The sequence below is a fragment of the Canis lupus genome, chromosome 12 (assembly GCF_048164855.1).
Source record: "Canis lupus baileyi chromosome 12, mCanLup2.hap1, whole genome shotgun sequence".
Taxonomy (NCBI): domain Eukaryota; kingdom Metazoa; phylum Chordata; class Mammalia; order Carnivora; family Canidae; genus Canis; species Canis lupus.
Genome location: NC_132849.1, coordinates 27,461,415 through 27,476,731, shown reverse-complemented (window position 1 = coordinate 27,476,731; position 15,317 = coordinate 27,461,415). Strand labels below are relative to the sequence as shown.

General features: G+C 46.1%; 3 long non-coding RNA genes and 1 gene segment (V, D, J or C); 2 read left to right on the top strand and 2 right to left on the bottom strand.

Annotated features, from left to right (window-relative positions):
• LOC140601362 (uncharacterized) overlaps positions 1-5,077 on the bottom strand; it is a 30,409-nt gene extending 25,332 nt beyond the window's left edge. For all 5 annotated transcript variants that reach the window (XR_012004375.1, XR_012004376.1, XR_012004377.1 and 2 more), the window contains exons 1-2: positions 4,946-5,077; positions 1,635-1,746 (exon numbers count right to left, since the gene is read on the bottom strand). This is a non-coding gene — a long non-coding RNA (uncharacterized lncRNA). The remainder of the gene's footprint in view (positions 1-1,634; positions 1,747-4,945) is intronic.
• Position 5,078: 1 nt separating this feature from the next.
• Positions 5,079-10,396, top strand: LOC140601363 (uncharacterized). The gene is made up of 3 exons (XR_012004379.1): positions 5,079-5,142; positions 5,490-5,623; positions 6,067-10,396. It is a non-coding gene; the product is annotated as an uncharacterized lncRNA (long non-coding RNA).
• A 947-nt stretch (positions 10,397-11,343) lies between these two features.
• Positions 11,344-13,000, top strand: LOC140601361 (immunoglobulin kappa variable 3-15-like). The segment is given in 2 exon segments: positions 11,344-11,466; positions 12,026-13,000. Coding segments are annotated over 2 exon segments (429 nt in total).
• Positions 13,001-13,089: 89 nt separating this feature from the next.
• LOC140601365 (uncharacterized) lies at positions 13,090-14,898 on the bottom strand. Its single transcript, XR_012004380.1, has 3 exons — positions 14,817-14,898; positions 14,555-14,715; positions 13,090-13,367 (listed from the first exon to the last, which is right to left on the bottom strand). It is a non-coding gene; the product is annotated as an uncharacterized lncRNA (long non-coding RNA).
• Positions 14,899-15,317: the final 419 nt, after the last annotated feature.

Here is a 15,317-nt window from a genome sequence, read left to right as displayed (position 1 = left end):
TTAGCCCCTCTGCCACGCTCAGTCAATGGTTGGGAGCTGTCTGGAAAGAATGTGGGTTTGATTCCAATGCTATGGCAGGTCGTGAGGGAGGCTGGAGGCTGTCAGCCTACTGTACACCTCATAGCTGAACAGTTCTTTCTTATAGGAAGACTCACAAAATGCATCTCCATGACTGCCATGGAAATCTCTGGAAGCTGTATCAGAAAGAGAGAGAAACTGCCTCATTCCAGGGCTTGCAGTCTGCAGAGTTTAGGAAGCTTATTTGGCCCTGTTACCTGGACTGGGGAGGCACAGGAGGTTTTTGGGTCCAAGCTACCAGTTTTATTTTGAACATATTTTTCTTGACAGGGGTCAATGAGCTTTTGTATTCAAAACTATTTGAATAGGATGTGAAGTTTAAACACATATATTTGGGAATTGGAAGCAAGAAGGAGGTCACAGGAAAGAGGGAAAATTTTGATAACTTTCTTTCATAAGTCCTATCTCTCAGTCCCTAAGAAACACAAGAATAGTATCTGATGATCAACAATAACTTTTCCTTCTTCTCTGTCCACTCAGCATCATGAATCTATCAGAGGGGGGTGATAGTGTTTAAAATCATTATCTTCTCAGGAGATTCCCAACAAACCACTACGTGTTTATTTAAAAAAATTTTTTTCTTCCCCTCTAATGCAAACCAAACCAGTCCTGTAAGAATGGGGAGACTTCTGAGGGTTTTTTCACTGGAAAGGTAAACTTCATTACATTTTTCATCAAGCCCCTTGGCCTGGATCACACCCATGAGACAGGCTGTGCCCTCTGTTCAGAAGCTGGAAGCCCAGATCCGCATCCATCATTGCTTTGCACGTTCCCCAAAGTGCTGCCTCTACCACTCAAGCCCTTATCAGTGGATTGTTACAGGCTCTGGGCAGGATCCAAGTCAGGGAGGAGCAGCCCAGGCCATAGACACAGGGCTCTAGCCCTCTGGGTCATGTGTTCTGGCTCAAAGCAAGAAAGAGAACAGGGTGAGGGAAACAGTCCATGGTGAAGGGTGCACATGTTCTATGGGACTGGGATTGAGATCACTGCTCAGTGAGTGAGGCCCTTCCAGCCCCTTTTGATCACCAGCATGATTTCACTGGGAAGACCGTGGGTGAGACATTGTCAATATGGGACACATTTGTGTTTTGTCTCCATCTCCTATTCTAGAGGTGAGACTGGGGACAACTTTCCTCTTCGTGTCTCCAGGAGAGAAAGTTTCCATCGTCTGCCAGGAAGCAGCAGAAACCAGGGAATCTTCCAAAGATCCACCATGTGTTTCATCCACTTTGAACACAACCACACTCCAACTCCTAGCTTGGTGCAGTGGCTGTGGGGCAGGCTCTGTGCTCAGTGATGATCAGCTGGTTGTCCTGGTGATCGTGCTGGTTATTACTGTCAAAAACTATACTGTCACATGGCAAATATTAGCTAAACCCAGCTATACAAACTTAAATTAGAATTAATTAAAATTAAAGCTCACTTACTTGTACTAGATACATTTCAAGTACTCAACAGCCACATGTGGCCAGTGTCTACCCCATTGAACAGCATAAATACACACAGTTTCAGTATCACAGAAGATGCTATTGGTCAGTAATGGTCTAAAAGTTTACCCGTGGTCACTTGTGGTGTTACAGCTGGAGCACAAACCTCACCAGCTTTTGATCCAGATGCCTCCTGGCTGATGCACTTCTTGTGGATCTCAGAGCCTCTCTGGCAGCATATCTGGTTGGGAAGAGAGAAGCTAGGGTGACAGATCTGGAACAGGAGCCCTCTGTGTACAACACCCCCACCACCACCACCACCATTATGCCTGCAGGTTCTCTCCTGGCCCACCTGTCCTTTCCAAAACCACATCTTTGGCATCTTGTATGGATCACATATAACTCTCCTATGACCAATATCTTCTCTCTATTCTGGTTACCTGTTAGTCTTATGTTTTCACCTGGGTGACTGGAATCATTTTGTGCTCCCTACTGAGGCTGGGCTAGCTTCATGGATGTGAGTGACAAGTCTCACAGTCAAGATTGGCTGGAGCTCAACCTCTGAACTCTAGGTTGTAGTCTCACAAAATCGCCATTAGATGGCAAACTAACCCCATAAAAAGAGTGCCCAGATCTTAAAAATACTGGGACAGTAACTGAGTGACAGTGGCCCATTTTCAACAGGGAAGCACCTAAGGCTTGAACAAATTCTCTGGGTATGACAGGGAACACCTGGAAGGAGCCACCTGTGTGCTGACTTGTTCTGCTGTGTGACTGGAAACCTGGTCCTGCCCATCTGCTGGGGACTGAATTGTGTCCTCCTCAAATTTGTATGTTGAAGGCCTAACTCGCAATGCAACTGTGTTTGGAAATAGGGCCTATAATTAAGGTTAAATGAAGTCATAGGGTGGGTCCCTGTGCCCATCAGATTAGTGTCCTTATAAGAAGGGACACTGTGGAGCTCACTTTCTTCCTGGATGCAAGCACCAAGGATAGGCCATGTGAGGACATGTTGAAAAGGTGCCCTTTTGCTAACCAGGAAGAGTGCTCTCACCAGAAAGTAAATTTTACCGGACCTTGATCTCCAACTTTTCCAGCCTCTTGAGCTGAGAGGAAATAAATTTCTGTTGTATAAGCCACCCAGCTCTAGGAGTTTGGTATAGCAGCTGGAGCTGATTCATATCCCATCCCTACCCTATCTGGGCCGGAGAGGCAGCTGGAGGTGAGGTGCTTCGAGGACTTGGGGAGCTCTGCTCCTTTTCCTCCTGCTATTCTGAATCTGGTGAGGAAGGAGGGCTCATGCTTCATTCTCAGTCATTTGCCTTGAACTCAGACATTTCCGTGAGGATGAAGCTGTTAGCTTGTTTTGTTTTCTGATCAGAAATAGAGCAAACTGCATGAGCTACCTGCTTGCTATTGATGCTTGGGGATGACCATGTTGGCTTTCCCACTTAGGTGCCAGTGGGGACATGTGTGCTCAATATCTCCAGCCTCCCTAACTATGTCGCAGAAGAGAGGGTCACCATCCCCTACAGGGGCAGCCAGAGTATTAACATCTTTGTAGCTGGAAATCAGACAGATGTCACCTTCACCATCCATGACCAAGATACTTTTAAAAGCACAGGCCCCCTCCTCCTGTCAATTCTTGGGCCACAAACCTCACCCAGCTGCCACCCTGCTCTGGAAGCCTGCAGCGTGTTTGTGCAGCTCCTGTTCTGAACTCTCTGATGCCAAATGGCCCTTCCTTCTTGTACTGGCCATCTGCACTTTCAGAGGGCAGGCCTCGTCCTCTCCCACATCCTGGCCCCTGTGAACCTCTGGTTCTGACTCCACTTTTGAACCATTTGGAAGGGTCACTGTTGGTAAGTGGTGGTTCTTGGAAACCAGAGCTTAAACTATAAATACTCAGAAGCTTATTCACAGGGACAGACCCTCCCACTGAGAACCGAGTCCCAGTGGCCATGAGTGGCAGTGAGAGTTGGGCAGGTGGATAACATCCTGCTGTGACCAGGCCATGGAGTAGTTTTGTCTGCAAGCACACACTCCCCGGAGGTCACCAGTGCTGCTCCTACTGACAGGAGCCACAGGGGGTGCCGCTGCCACCAACTGGACTCTGGAGGGGAAATGTCTCTTCTCTAGGCCCAGACCCACTGCATGTCTCTTCCAGCACCGGCTGATTCATGGGGTCCTCAAACCCTCCTCAGGTCACTCAGAGTCCTCTGCAATGGCAGGTCCCTGCTGAGCCCAGCAGGTCATGAAGGTGAAGTTCTGGGCTTCACAGCGTTCTCTGCTCTGTAGTGAGGAAGGGGCCAAAGGACTGAGAACTCATGGCTGGTTTTAAATATTCATGCTTATATCTAAGTTTAAAATCATACATTAGGGGTGCCTGGGTAGCTCAGGGGTTGGGCATCTGCCTTCAACTCAGGTCGTTATCCCAGGGTCCCAGGATCAAGTCCCACATCGGGCTCTCTGCAGGGAGCCTGCTTCTCCCTCTGCCTATGTCTCTGCCTCTCTCTGTGTGTCTCTCATGAATAAATAAAATCTTGAAAAAAATAAAATCATACATTATACCAATTAAAGTCATATCTGTATATAAACATACATATTGTTTTTATTTATATTATGGATAAATATTACATATAAATATGATTTATATAAAATATTTGATTTAATAAATTTTATTTAATAAATAGTATTTGCATATAACATGTAAATGATACAATTGTTTGTTTATTTAACATATATTCCATTTTTTCTAACCAGAACAGCATCTGGCTGACTAAAGACTCCAGGATAGGGACATTTGCTGACCTCGCTCTTCGGGGCCCAGGGGGGGTCAGAGCCACTGATGACCAGGGAGAGTAGCTCTGAGATCAGAGGGCCCCACAAATGCCAGGCCCAGCTCCAAGGTTCTGGTTACTCCACTGTCACTCTGGTTACTGGGCTCTTGGCTTGGTTTAGCACATTAATTCTAATAACTCCAAACTTCAGACTTGTTATTGCTTGACTTACTGCTAAAGCTTCTTTCATTTGCTTTTAAAATTATTCTTATACAGAAAAGATAGGTAAGGAGAAGGGTCTGTCGAGGCCTTCAACCTGCCGTTCAGTTGGGGGCAGACATCATACTTTTACGGGTGTGTTTGAGGGAATCAGAGGCATGAAGACAGGAAGCCATACATAGTGATGCCTTCCCTGGCATGTTAGGCATGCTGTGCTCATAGCTAGAGAAACCCAGACAGAACTGAGTTCATGGACTCTACTCTCTTCCTGTGTACGCTTCTCTTTTCATATCCTAAACACCAAAGTAGCCTCATGTCCTGTATTTCATTCACCAGAGGGTCCTTAAAATAGAATTGTGGCCAAGAAAAGTCAGATACCACATAGAGAATGTGGATCCCATAGGTCTCCTCAACCCCAGTGTGTGTTTGTGGGTTTTCTACCTTGTCAGGTATTTCTGGAGGGGAGGTGCAGACTCATCCAGCTGGCTTCCCAACAGAGGTGGCATTTTGAAGATTTACAAAGAAATCCTTCCCAGGTGGTTAGTGCTGGATTCCTGCATTGTGAAGCAGGACAGTGGTTCGGAATCCTCAGCAAGGAGGGGGCCAGAGGGAGTCCTGAGAGGCTGTGCACTTGAAAAGTAAGAACCCTCAGACTGAGGGTCATGGCCTTGGGAGCCAGAGACTGGGAACCTCTTATCAAAGAGCCACAGGCACCTGAGTTGGGTTCTCATCAGGACGCTCTCTTTCATCAGGGCCTCCCTTGCCTGTCATGCAAGTGGGGACCCACTTCAGTGATGCCTCAATGAGGCCCCCAAAAGCAAGGGCTGTCAGGTCCCTCAGTGAAGGGGAGATGGACCCCAGTGGAAGAAGCAGGTTTCATCCTGGGATCTGTGGGAGGGAGCTTCAGGTGAGACACCACGGTCCCCATTCAGAAGGGAGATGGCACTGAAAGTATGAAAGAAGTTTCTCTTAATTGTACCGACAGCTTATAAATTTGACGGCCCGCCACTTACTGACAGATGTTCACCTCTGCTGCTGTAGAAGTCCAGCATCTGGAGTGAGTCAAGTCAGGCCAGTGAGAAACGTATCATGGAGAGCTGCTTCTTGCTTTGACTCAAGGCAGGATCTTTTTCTTTTGCTCATTGTCAAGGGATAGAAAAGTTGCTTTCTTAATAGTTCTGATTTCTTAAGAAGGATTAATATTTCTTAACAAGGATTTCTGCCCCCATCTCCAGTCGGAAAACCTACAGCCTCATAGGACTACCCAAATTATTTCCCTGTGGCCGTTTTTTCATTTTTTTGCATGCTCCCCTCCCCTATCTCATCTCCATCATACCCCCCAGTCTCTATAAAAGCTGAAGCCTCACCCATTCCCTGGGCTCTGAACATTCCCTGCCAGCATGCTTCTGGGGACTTAGGTGCAGCTACTCTGGAGCCTGGCTTTCTGGAGGGCAGGTCAGAGGGAAGGCAAATCCTCTCTCCTAAGGGAGGGTGGATGCTACGTTGTTCAGGACCCCCTTTGTGCACCGTAAGTGCCACTTTTCTCTTTTACTCTTGAACAGTGAGTGAGAACATCATCCTGACCCAGAAGCCAGTCTCCCCATCTATTTCTCCAGAAAAGAGTCTCCATTTCCTGTCAAGTCAATGCCAATATGCATAGAGAAATATCTCAGATGTGGATAAAACTTGGACAAAGACTTGAACCCCTGTATTTCACATCCCTACATTGGCCCCACCATCCCAGCCTGGTGCAAAGCAGAAGTGGAACTGAGTGGAACTGACTAAACCTTCAGTATCAGCACCAAACCAGGGTGTGCAGCCTATGCACTGACCTCCTACTGCCTTCTGGATGTCTAGGGAAGCTGCTTGCCACCAGGCAGCCAGCATCATGTTCCAGAGAGAGAGGCGGGACATGTGGAGCTCCTGACTGAAAAGACAATTTTTTTCTTCAATGGATACTGTCAGCCTTCCATTTCAGTGCACCTCTGCGGACTTCCAGAGCCCCTGTCTGTGCCTCTCTGCATTCTCTGCAGCTGGAGAAGGCAGCTCTGCCAGCATTCATGGCCCACCAATGGCCTGGAATAAGGACCCTCTAGAACAGTCCTCAATTATGACTGACAAGAAGAGGTGGATAAAATACCCCAGCTCCCCCACCTTTCAGCTGGAATCATCCAGAGATACTTTCTCTTGTTTCCATGTGGAGTTTAGATCCGGCAACCTCACTCAACACTGCCCTGCTGATGGATGGTTCTCTATCCATCTTCTTCTCCCTGTTTCATTCCTCTGCTTCCCTGCCAGCATCTCCTGCACCTCTGTAATATGCAGTCTGCATGGGACTCCTGAGCATCTCAGGGAAAGTTCTGTAGAAGTCTGTTAGGTCCATTTCATCTATAGTGTTTTTTTTTTTAATAAGATTTTATTCATTCATTCATGAGCGACACACACAGAGGGAGAAGCAGGCTCCATGCAGGAAGCCCGACATGGGACTCGATCCTGGGTCTCCAGGATCACGCTCTGGGCTGAAGGCGGCGCTAAACCGCTGAGCCACCCGGGCCGCCCATCTATAGTGTTTTCAAGTCAACTGTTTATTGACTTTCTATATGGATGTTTATATCTACTATTGAAAGTGGGATGTTGAAGTCTCTACTATTATTTTTTAAAGATTTTATTTATTTGTGCTCAGAGGGATTCCTCTTGGTGCTAAGCTGTGGTGGTCTGGGGGATGGGATGACATAGGTCAATGCTTCCCACACTTTCTATGCAGCCATCCTCGGTATTGTGCTCTACTAGGTTACTGCAGTTTCTTAATTGCAGTGTGGGACTCTCTTGGAGCTATTTTTATACATTAGTACCATTAAATCATTGTTTATGTAGGAGGACAAAGGGTGGAGCCTCTTAGTCCACCATCTTGCTAACATCGCTGTCCACCATGAAAATGTTCCCCAATCCATTTAGGTACAGCATTAGAAAGTTAGCCAAGGAGATTACAAACAATAGTGCCTTTAGTATGGAGCTTCTTTGAGCCCCATTTGTGTTTGTTTCTTATGGCTCCTGTAACAAGTTATCTAAATGTGGTGGCTTAAAATAACAGGAATATATTCTTTCACAGCCCAGAAGTCTGGGCCAAGATCAGGGTCATGCTGAAATCAGAGGCTGTAGGACAGAATCCATACATCACCTCTTACAGGTTCTTGTGGTTGCTGGTACTCCAATTCCCACCTCCATCTTCGCTTGGCCTTCTCCTCTGCTGTGTTAAACTCCCTCTGCCTCTCTCTTACAAGGACACTTGTGATTGCACTTAGGTTAATTCAGGATAATCTCCTCATCTCAAGATCCTTAATTTAATCACAAGGATACTTTTTCATATCAAGTAGTATTTTAGATTACAGGATTAGGTAGGATCTGATACCTCTGGGGGCCATGGACTCAGCTTGCTCTACTATTGCAATACCAATTCTCTGTGAACACACACTACTCTCTTTCTCTTTCTGTCTCTCTCTTAGGTTCACAAGGCATTTCTCTAAGTGTATCCAACACCAGCTTTGCCTAGGCTCAGAGAGGCACACAAAGGAAGGCCTTTCTCAGGATATTTTAAATGACCTGCTGTGTCATCCATTATCTTGCACAAAAAAGACTTCTCCAGAGATAGCCCTTAACCATCTTGGGAGAAGCTGTCTCTACAGAGACAGCCGTGGGCTATTATCCTTTGGATCTCTGATTGTGTGTCGGGGCTGTGGTCCTCAGTTCTCGTGGAGGGTAATTTGTGGTCACTGTCTCAAATATGATCCTCTTTTGTCTCCCTTTTTAATTCTTTTTACTTACTGGGGACAGTGTACTTGGCATTGGCTGAGTGACCTAAATTGCCCAAAGTATGGAAATAACTAAAATTTGGTTATATTTTTCTTAAGCTCATGAGACATTTTGAAATGTTTTACAAAGTTTAGGGTAAGAATCATTTTTTCTGGACATGGCTTAGGAGATGGGATAAATCCCTCAATTAAGACTATAACATCCTACTGTTTCTCCAATTTGTGACACAAAAATCAGTTCTTGACTCACCTGGCTGAGAATCTGCTTCTGCTGAAGGCTATTAGTAAGGATGATCCACCTTCCCACCAAATTTGTATATCTCTTCCCTCCAGGATGGGCTGCAGGGATTCAGGGAAATGTCTTGCTATCATATTACAGTAATGAATCAGGCCAGCCGTGGCCCAGGGAGGCTGTTTGTGACCCAACCTCTCAAGTGCCCAGCCAAAACCCCAGGGCTCCTGATAAGACGTCATCTCTAAGTCAGCTGACATCCTGGGACCACATTGCCATGAGAATTAGCCTGTGGGTAAGGTCCTGGGGATCGGAAGAACACCTTATACCTGAGTATCTCCTTCACCCTCACTCCTGCTCCATTACTGGGGAAGAGAGGCATTGGAAAAAGATAGGAGCTTCTGGGCTGTCCCTGCTGGCGAGAACTTCCTTACACAGGACAGGGCTATTGGCCTTTGGCCCTAGAGATACAAATATTGAAATCTTTAGTTCCTACCTGCAAGGAAGTCATTGTCTCATAGGGAAGATGGACCCCTACATACATAAATAATTACATATTCATGAATACATACATATACAGCTTAACTGAGGTGTGCTGCGGTTACAGCAAAGATAAAATGAAGACGTGGAAGAAAAAGGGCCACTGGATGGAGAGTCAGGAAAGCAACATGGAGAGGAGAGATTTCGAAGAGGAAAAAGAATTTTCAGGCAGACAAGGTCGGGGAGAGTATTATCTTCTCTAGGCAGAGGGTGAGGCAGTGCTCACTGCTGATGTTCCTTCTTAATTCCCTAGGGTATAAAGGAACGCTTCTTCCCCTCTCCCCAGGGCCGAGATTAAGGGAGGGCCTGCCCTGCTCACCCAAGAACTGTGGTGTTCTCCAAAGGTCAGGCTGAGCTCTTTTCTGTATGCCTAATTTTTTTAGACTTTGCCTATCTATGGGGGAAAGGCTCACTCTGCTTTGGATGGTGAGGAGTTTCTAAATTTAGATGGCTGAGAATCTGCTTCCAGTGGGCAGGGCATTTTCCATGAAGAAGAGGATGATCCTATCTCATCTCATCTTATCTTAAGTAGGCTCCATGCCAAACTTGGAGCCCAACAAGGGGTTTGACCTCATGACCCTGAGATCCAGACCTGAGAGCTGAGATCAACAGTCGGATGCCTAACTGACTGAGCCACCCAGGCACCTCAAAGAGGATGATTATTGAAGAGTTTTCACCAGGCCAGAGACACTTTGTGCAAATCCAGCCTTCACTCTCCACTCCTATTTCCCTCAGAGGCTATCCCACTTGCCTAAGGGGCCAGTGCTCTTAGATCAGTGAGCTTGGTTCTATCACACACAGCACAATGCCTACATCCTTGTCCCACCAGCCCAGATCAGCAGCACTGGCTCTGGACTGGTCTCTTGCTGCCTACTAGCAGGTCCACAGTAGAGGAAGCCATATTCTCTCTGTCTGAAGCTTAATGCTATCACTTGCCATTCTGAGGCTCTGGCACCTCAGAGCTCTGTGTAGAGCTGCCATCTAGCAAGCGGCGGGGGGTGGGGAAGGGCGCATCTAGTGACCACACATAACCTCACCTTCATTTCCAACCACATAAGCCTCCTTGTTTGCATTTCAACCCTCCTTAACATGTAGATTCCTCTTTGGTCATGAGAGATTCTTTTGTAGAGCCAATAAAAATCTTTACTTCCAGTGAGGAGAAAATAACCTATTCCTAAATGCCTCCTTAAATTCCTGGGGGATTTCAAATGCTAGTAGTGGGATTATTCAGCTCTCTTGTTTTCCCAAAACTTAGTTTCTCTGAACATTGGTAGGTTCTAGAAGCAAAACAGTCAAGGTGAACACAGGTTTGTATGCTGCCCCTGGGGACTTGCCTACTAACTCATTTCCCTGTGTTCTGTTGACCTGTAGCTGCCTTAGGGAGGCTGATGACAAATAGACAACCAGATAGACAAAAAGAAGGGGACCAGGTTGAACCGTACAAGCACGCTCCATGGAGGCAGCTAGAAGGACACTGAAAAGATCTTCTCAATAATAGGAGGTTCTCCAAAACTTCATTCCCATTGTCCTCTCTGGGTCCTATCCGCAGGACCCTGGAGTTACAACCTTGCCTTGGAAGGCTGCAGAAGAGTCCGGAAGATCCAACCTGAGACTCTGGGGCTGCTCCAGTTCACAACACATAGGAGAGAAGGCAAAGGCTACTGCTGTGGTCTCAGGATCAGGAGATACCATCCCTTCTCCTGAGACATGGGCTAGACACCGTGCCTCGTTGTTGGGTCAGCAATATGTACCCAAATTCTCTCTGTGGGCATCTGGCTTCTCCTATTAACTATTTTCTTCAACCCCAACTTAACTTTAATTTCAATTACCATTCTTTGTTGAGTATATTCAGAAATATATTCTCTGTGAGGAAGTAGTTTGACTTGATTATTTTGTCTTATCTTCCTGGTCTGGGCTTCAATCAATGGTTAACTTGACATCTAGTTAGAGCAGAAAGCAGAACAAGACCCCATCTCTATAGCAATAGATCCTTGAGTGATCACTTTTCGGCAGGCATCTGGCTGTCCCTGGGGTGACCTCTATCCCTTCTTCTTCAGAGGACGTCCCTGGTCCTGCTTAGTCCACAGGCACCTCCGTTGCCTCCACTACCTCCTCCATCTGCAGGCAGAGTGAGCCTGCCAGTCCTGAGAGGCAGGAGAGAAGAGCTCTGTTGGGTTCTCAGACATGCAAATCAACTCCATGGAGACCTGTGGCTTATTTAACCCTGGGGCATGGGCCCCTGTTCCAGAGCAGCCCTGACCACTATCCACCTGCCCAGCCCATCCCTCTTGCCCTTTGGTCCAGAAGCAGCAGATTCAGGGGACACTCCAAGATGAGCTTCCAAGCCCAGCTCCTGTGTCTCCTGGCGATAGGCTTTCAGGGTAAGCATGTTTCCCACTGCCGATTGTATGCTGGACCTTTAGCCTTTGACACAGAGACCATGTGCTGAAAAAGGGGTTTGGGCAATTATAGTGGGTTATGTAGTGTTGTTTTGACTTAACTCTTAGTAGGAAATCCAGGCACAGAGGCCAAGGCTGACAATGAGGCAGAGGCACAAGCAGCCTGGAAACTGTCCTTGGCCTCCTGAGGACCATGAAGTGCTCTGTCCATGCTCCCACCCCGTGTCCACTCTGCCTTTGGAGGCTCATCTGGGACCCGTTCAGGCTATAAGGGAGAGTCACGTCCATATGCCCCTCGAGGTGGAGCTGTGCCCTGTGGGGTCACCTTTCATAGCTTGCCCTGAGCCTAAGGACAAGCTTAGGATTGACTTGAAAGCTGTGTGAATTCTTGGACACATGCAAAGGTGGGAAGGCCAGGGGACACTTGATTTATAGTCTCTGTCATGTTTAAGCATGGCACGGTTCTTCTGAGGAACGATGTTTCCTCGATGCCTTTGACAGAAGTAATACACTTCGTTGCTCGGATGGGGTGTCCTTGCAGGCTGTGGAGGGCGGCACATCCTGACCCAGTTCCCAGAGACCCTGGCGGTATCTCCGGACAGCTTCATCTCCATCACCTGTCAAAGCAGAATGGACATAGGCACCTCCATGGCCTGGTACCAGCAGAAGCCTGGTGAGGCTCCCAGGCTGCTCATCTTTGGGGCTTATGCCCGGGCTGCTGGAACCCCGTCCCGGTTCCAGGGAAGCGGCTCTGGCTCTGATTTCTCCCTTACCATCCATGGAGTGGAGGCTGAAGACATGGGGGTATATTACTGCCAGCAGCACTTCAGCTGGCCTCCCTCAGTGACAGGTCCCCAGACAAAAATATCCTGTCTGGGCTGTGGGTGCCAGTTGTTGAACAAAGACATCTGCTTCCTGTAGGAGGCTGCAGCATGAGGGAAGTGATATACCCAGTGTTTATTTAGACTTTATGCTTTCAGAGTCTGTGTCTTCTGACCTTGTGAAGCAAGGGCGGGTTGGAGAGTTATTGTCTCACATTTAAACCAGTTTTACAGGGGCACCTGGTGGCTCAGTGGTTGAGTGTCGGCCTTTGGCTCGGGTGGTGATCCCGGGGTCCTGGGATCAAATCCGCATCAGGCTGCCCACAAGGAACCTGCTTCTCCCTCTGCCTGTGTCTCTGCCTCTCTCTCTCTCTCTCTCTCTCTCTCTCTCTCTCTCTGTGCCTCGTATCAATAAATAAATGAAATCTTAAAAAAAAAAAAAAAGGAAACCACAGATCTACATACAGGAAAATGTGGAGGTGGATAGAGTCAAGTGGTAATCTGGACAGAAGCTTTAGATGGATTAATTTATTGCTATTCTTGGGGCACCTGGGGGCTCAGTAGGTTTAGCATCTGCCTTCGGCTGGGGTCATGATCCCAGGGTCTTGAGATCGAGCCCTATGTTGACCTTCCTGCTTAGCGGGGAGTCTACTTCTCCCTCTCCTTCTGCCCCTTCCCCTACTCCCTGTTTGTGCTCTATCTCTCAAATAAATAAATAAATAAATAAATAAATAAATAAATAAAATATTTTAAAGAAAATAATTTATTGATGTTCTATGATCTATTACATTATGACAGAGCACCCCAAAACTTAAAGGCTTAAAAGAACAACAATTCATTATTTCTTATGATTCTGTGGGTTGGCTGGGTAGTTTCTCTTCTGGTTTGCCAGGGCTCACTCATGCAGCTGTAGTCAGCGAGGTCAGCTGGACTGAAAGGCTTAAGCTGGTCTCACCCCATGTCCACCAGCTGGTGCTGGTTGTGGGCTGGGAGCCTCAGGTCTCAGTTGCAACAAGGGGAGGGGTGGCACCCCCAAGTGCAGGCTCTAAAGGGCTGAACTGACTGTAGAAATTTATAAATTAATAATAATGCAACTTTCATTATCATCATCCACCAGCAATCATGAATACTTCTCCCAATCCTGCATCTCCTCTCATGCCATTGGTTGCAAAGGACAGGTCTCCACAACAAAGAATTTTCAGTTCTACAATGTTAACAGTGCTCAGGTCAAGAAGGCTTGTTCCATGGGTTACCATTTGCAGGGACAGCTGTCCCAGTCTACTCTAAGTTAATATTCTCCTACTTCGCATACACGGGGAAATCCTTAGAGCCATGCACTGTCATTACCCTGTGCCAATCTTTATACTATTCTTGTCATGCATTTTGCTATTACATATGTTTTAAAATTTACAATATATTCTCATTCATATTGCTTTAAATAGTCAATTGTCTTTCAGGAAATTGTAAATCAGAAGACAAGTCTTTCATATTTACCTATCATTTACCACTTCTGGTGCTCTTCAATTTTTTTATGTTTCTATCTGGTGAAATTTATCTTCTGCCAGAACTTTCCTATGTGCTTCTGTGTAGGTCTGATGATGACAAATTGTTTCTTTTTCATCTTTAAATGGCTTTATTTCGCCTTTATTTTTTAAGGATATATTTACTAGAAATAGAATTCTAAATTAACATATTTTTCCTTCAATGCTTGAAGATGCTATCCTGTGGTCAGCTACATATGTTTTTCTGATAAGAAGTGTGCAGTCCTCTTTCTTGTTCTCCAATACTTTTTTTCCCTGACTGGATTATTTTAAGGTTTTCTTCTTATGACCAGTTTTTATCAGTTTGACAAGGATGTACCTACATGTGATTTTCTTTATTTTGTGTTGATCCTGTTTGTGGGTTGTTGAACTTCTAGGATCTGTGGGTTAACTTTTTCATCTGCTTTAGAAAATGTTTAGTCATTATTTGGCTCATAATTCTATGGACTGTTGAGGGTTGGCTGGCCATAGGCTACTGTAAAATAGCTCTTTGGCAGCTGAGCTCTTTTCTGCATGGCCTTTAATCTTCCAGCAAGCCCTGTCAGGACTTGTTAACAGGGAAGTCTTAGGGGCCAAGAAACTAAGGAATTATGCAAGATCTCTTGAGCCTACGCTTGAAGCTAGAACAATATCCTGTCTGCCACGTTCTATTGACCAACACAAGTCACAGGCTATTCCAGAATCAAGGGCTGAACATATAGATTTTACCTCCTGACAGATAGAGCTGCAAAGGGATGTGGCCACAGGAAGGGAAATCACTGAGAGGAAGAGTTCTTAAGGGGCCATGGCAGACAGCACAGTACCCACACTGCAGTGTGAGGAACCACATTCACTCTGCTGGTAATATGGTGGCTTCAATCTGGAGAACACTGGAGAAAATTATATCATGTTTACTCTCTGGGGCCAGAGAAGACATCATGCTGACCAAGTTCCCAGCCTCTGAGTCCATGACTCCAGGAGGCAAACTCACCATCAGCTGCCAGGCAGTGACTTTAGTTCACAAATCACAAAAACAAGGAGAGGCTCCTAAGTTTTTCATTTACAAAGTGAATGATCAAAGTTCTAGAACCCTAGGCTAGTTCTATAAAATTCATAGATTCTGTGGGTAAACAGCAACTCAAAGCCTTTGTGATACTGGAGAAAATTTTTTCAAATCTATAACTTGCTTTCACAATGTTACATCTGTGAACACAAATCTAATGAACTCAAGCTCATCACCCAAGGAGGTCTTGTGGTTCTAGCTATCTCCTCTTAGGCAAGGGGACTGTTTGGTATCTCAACAGCTGCTGAGCAGAAATGTTTGCTGAGCTCACAGTAAAGTGACTCATTCTTTCCTTGATAAAATAATAATCTACAACCTTCAAGAGTGATTACTGCACAAGATGGTGGGCATCTTCCTTACTTATTTATTTTATTTATTTATTTGTTTTTTTCTCCTTTGTACCTCTATTTTGATAACATTATTTTGAAT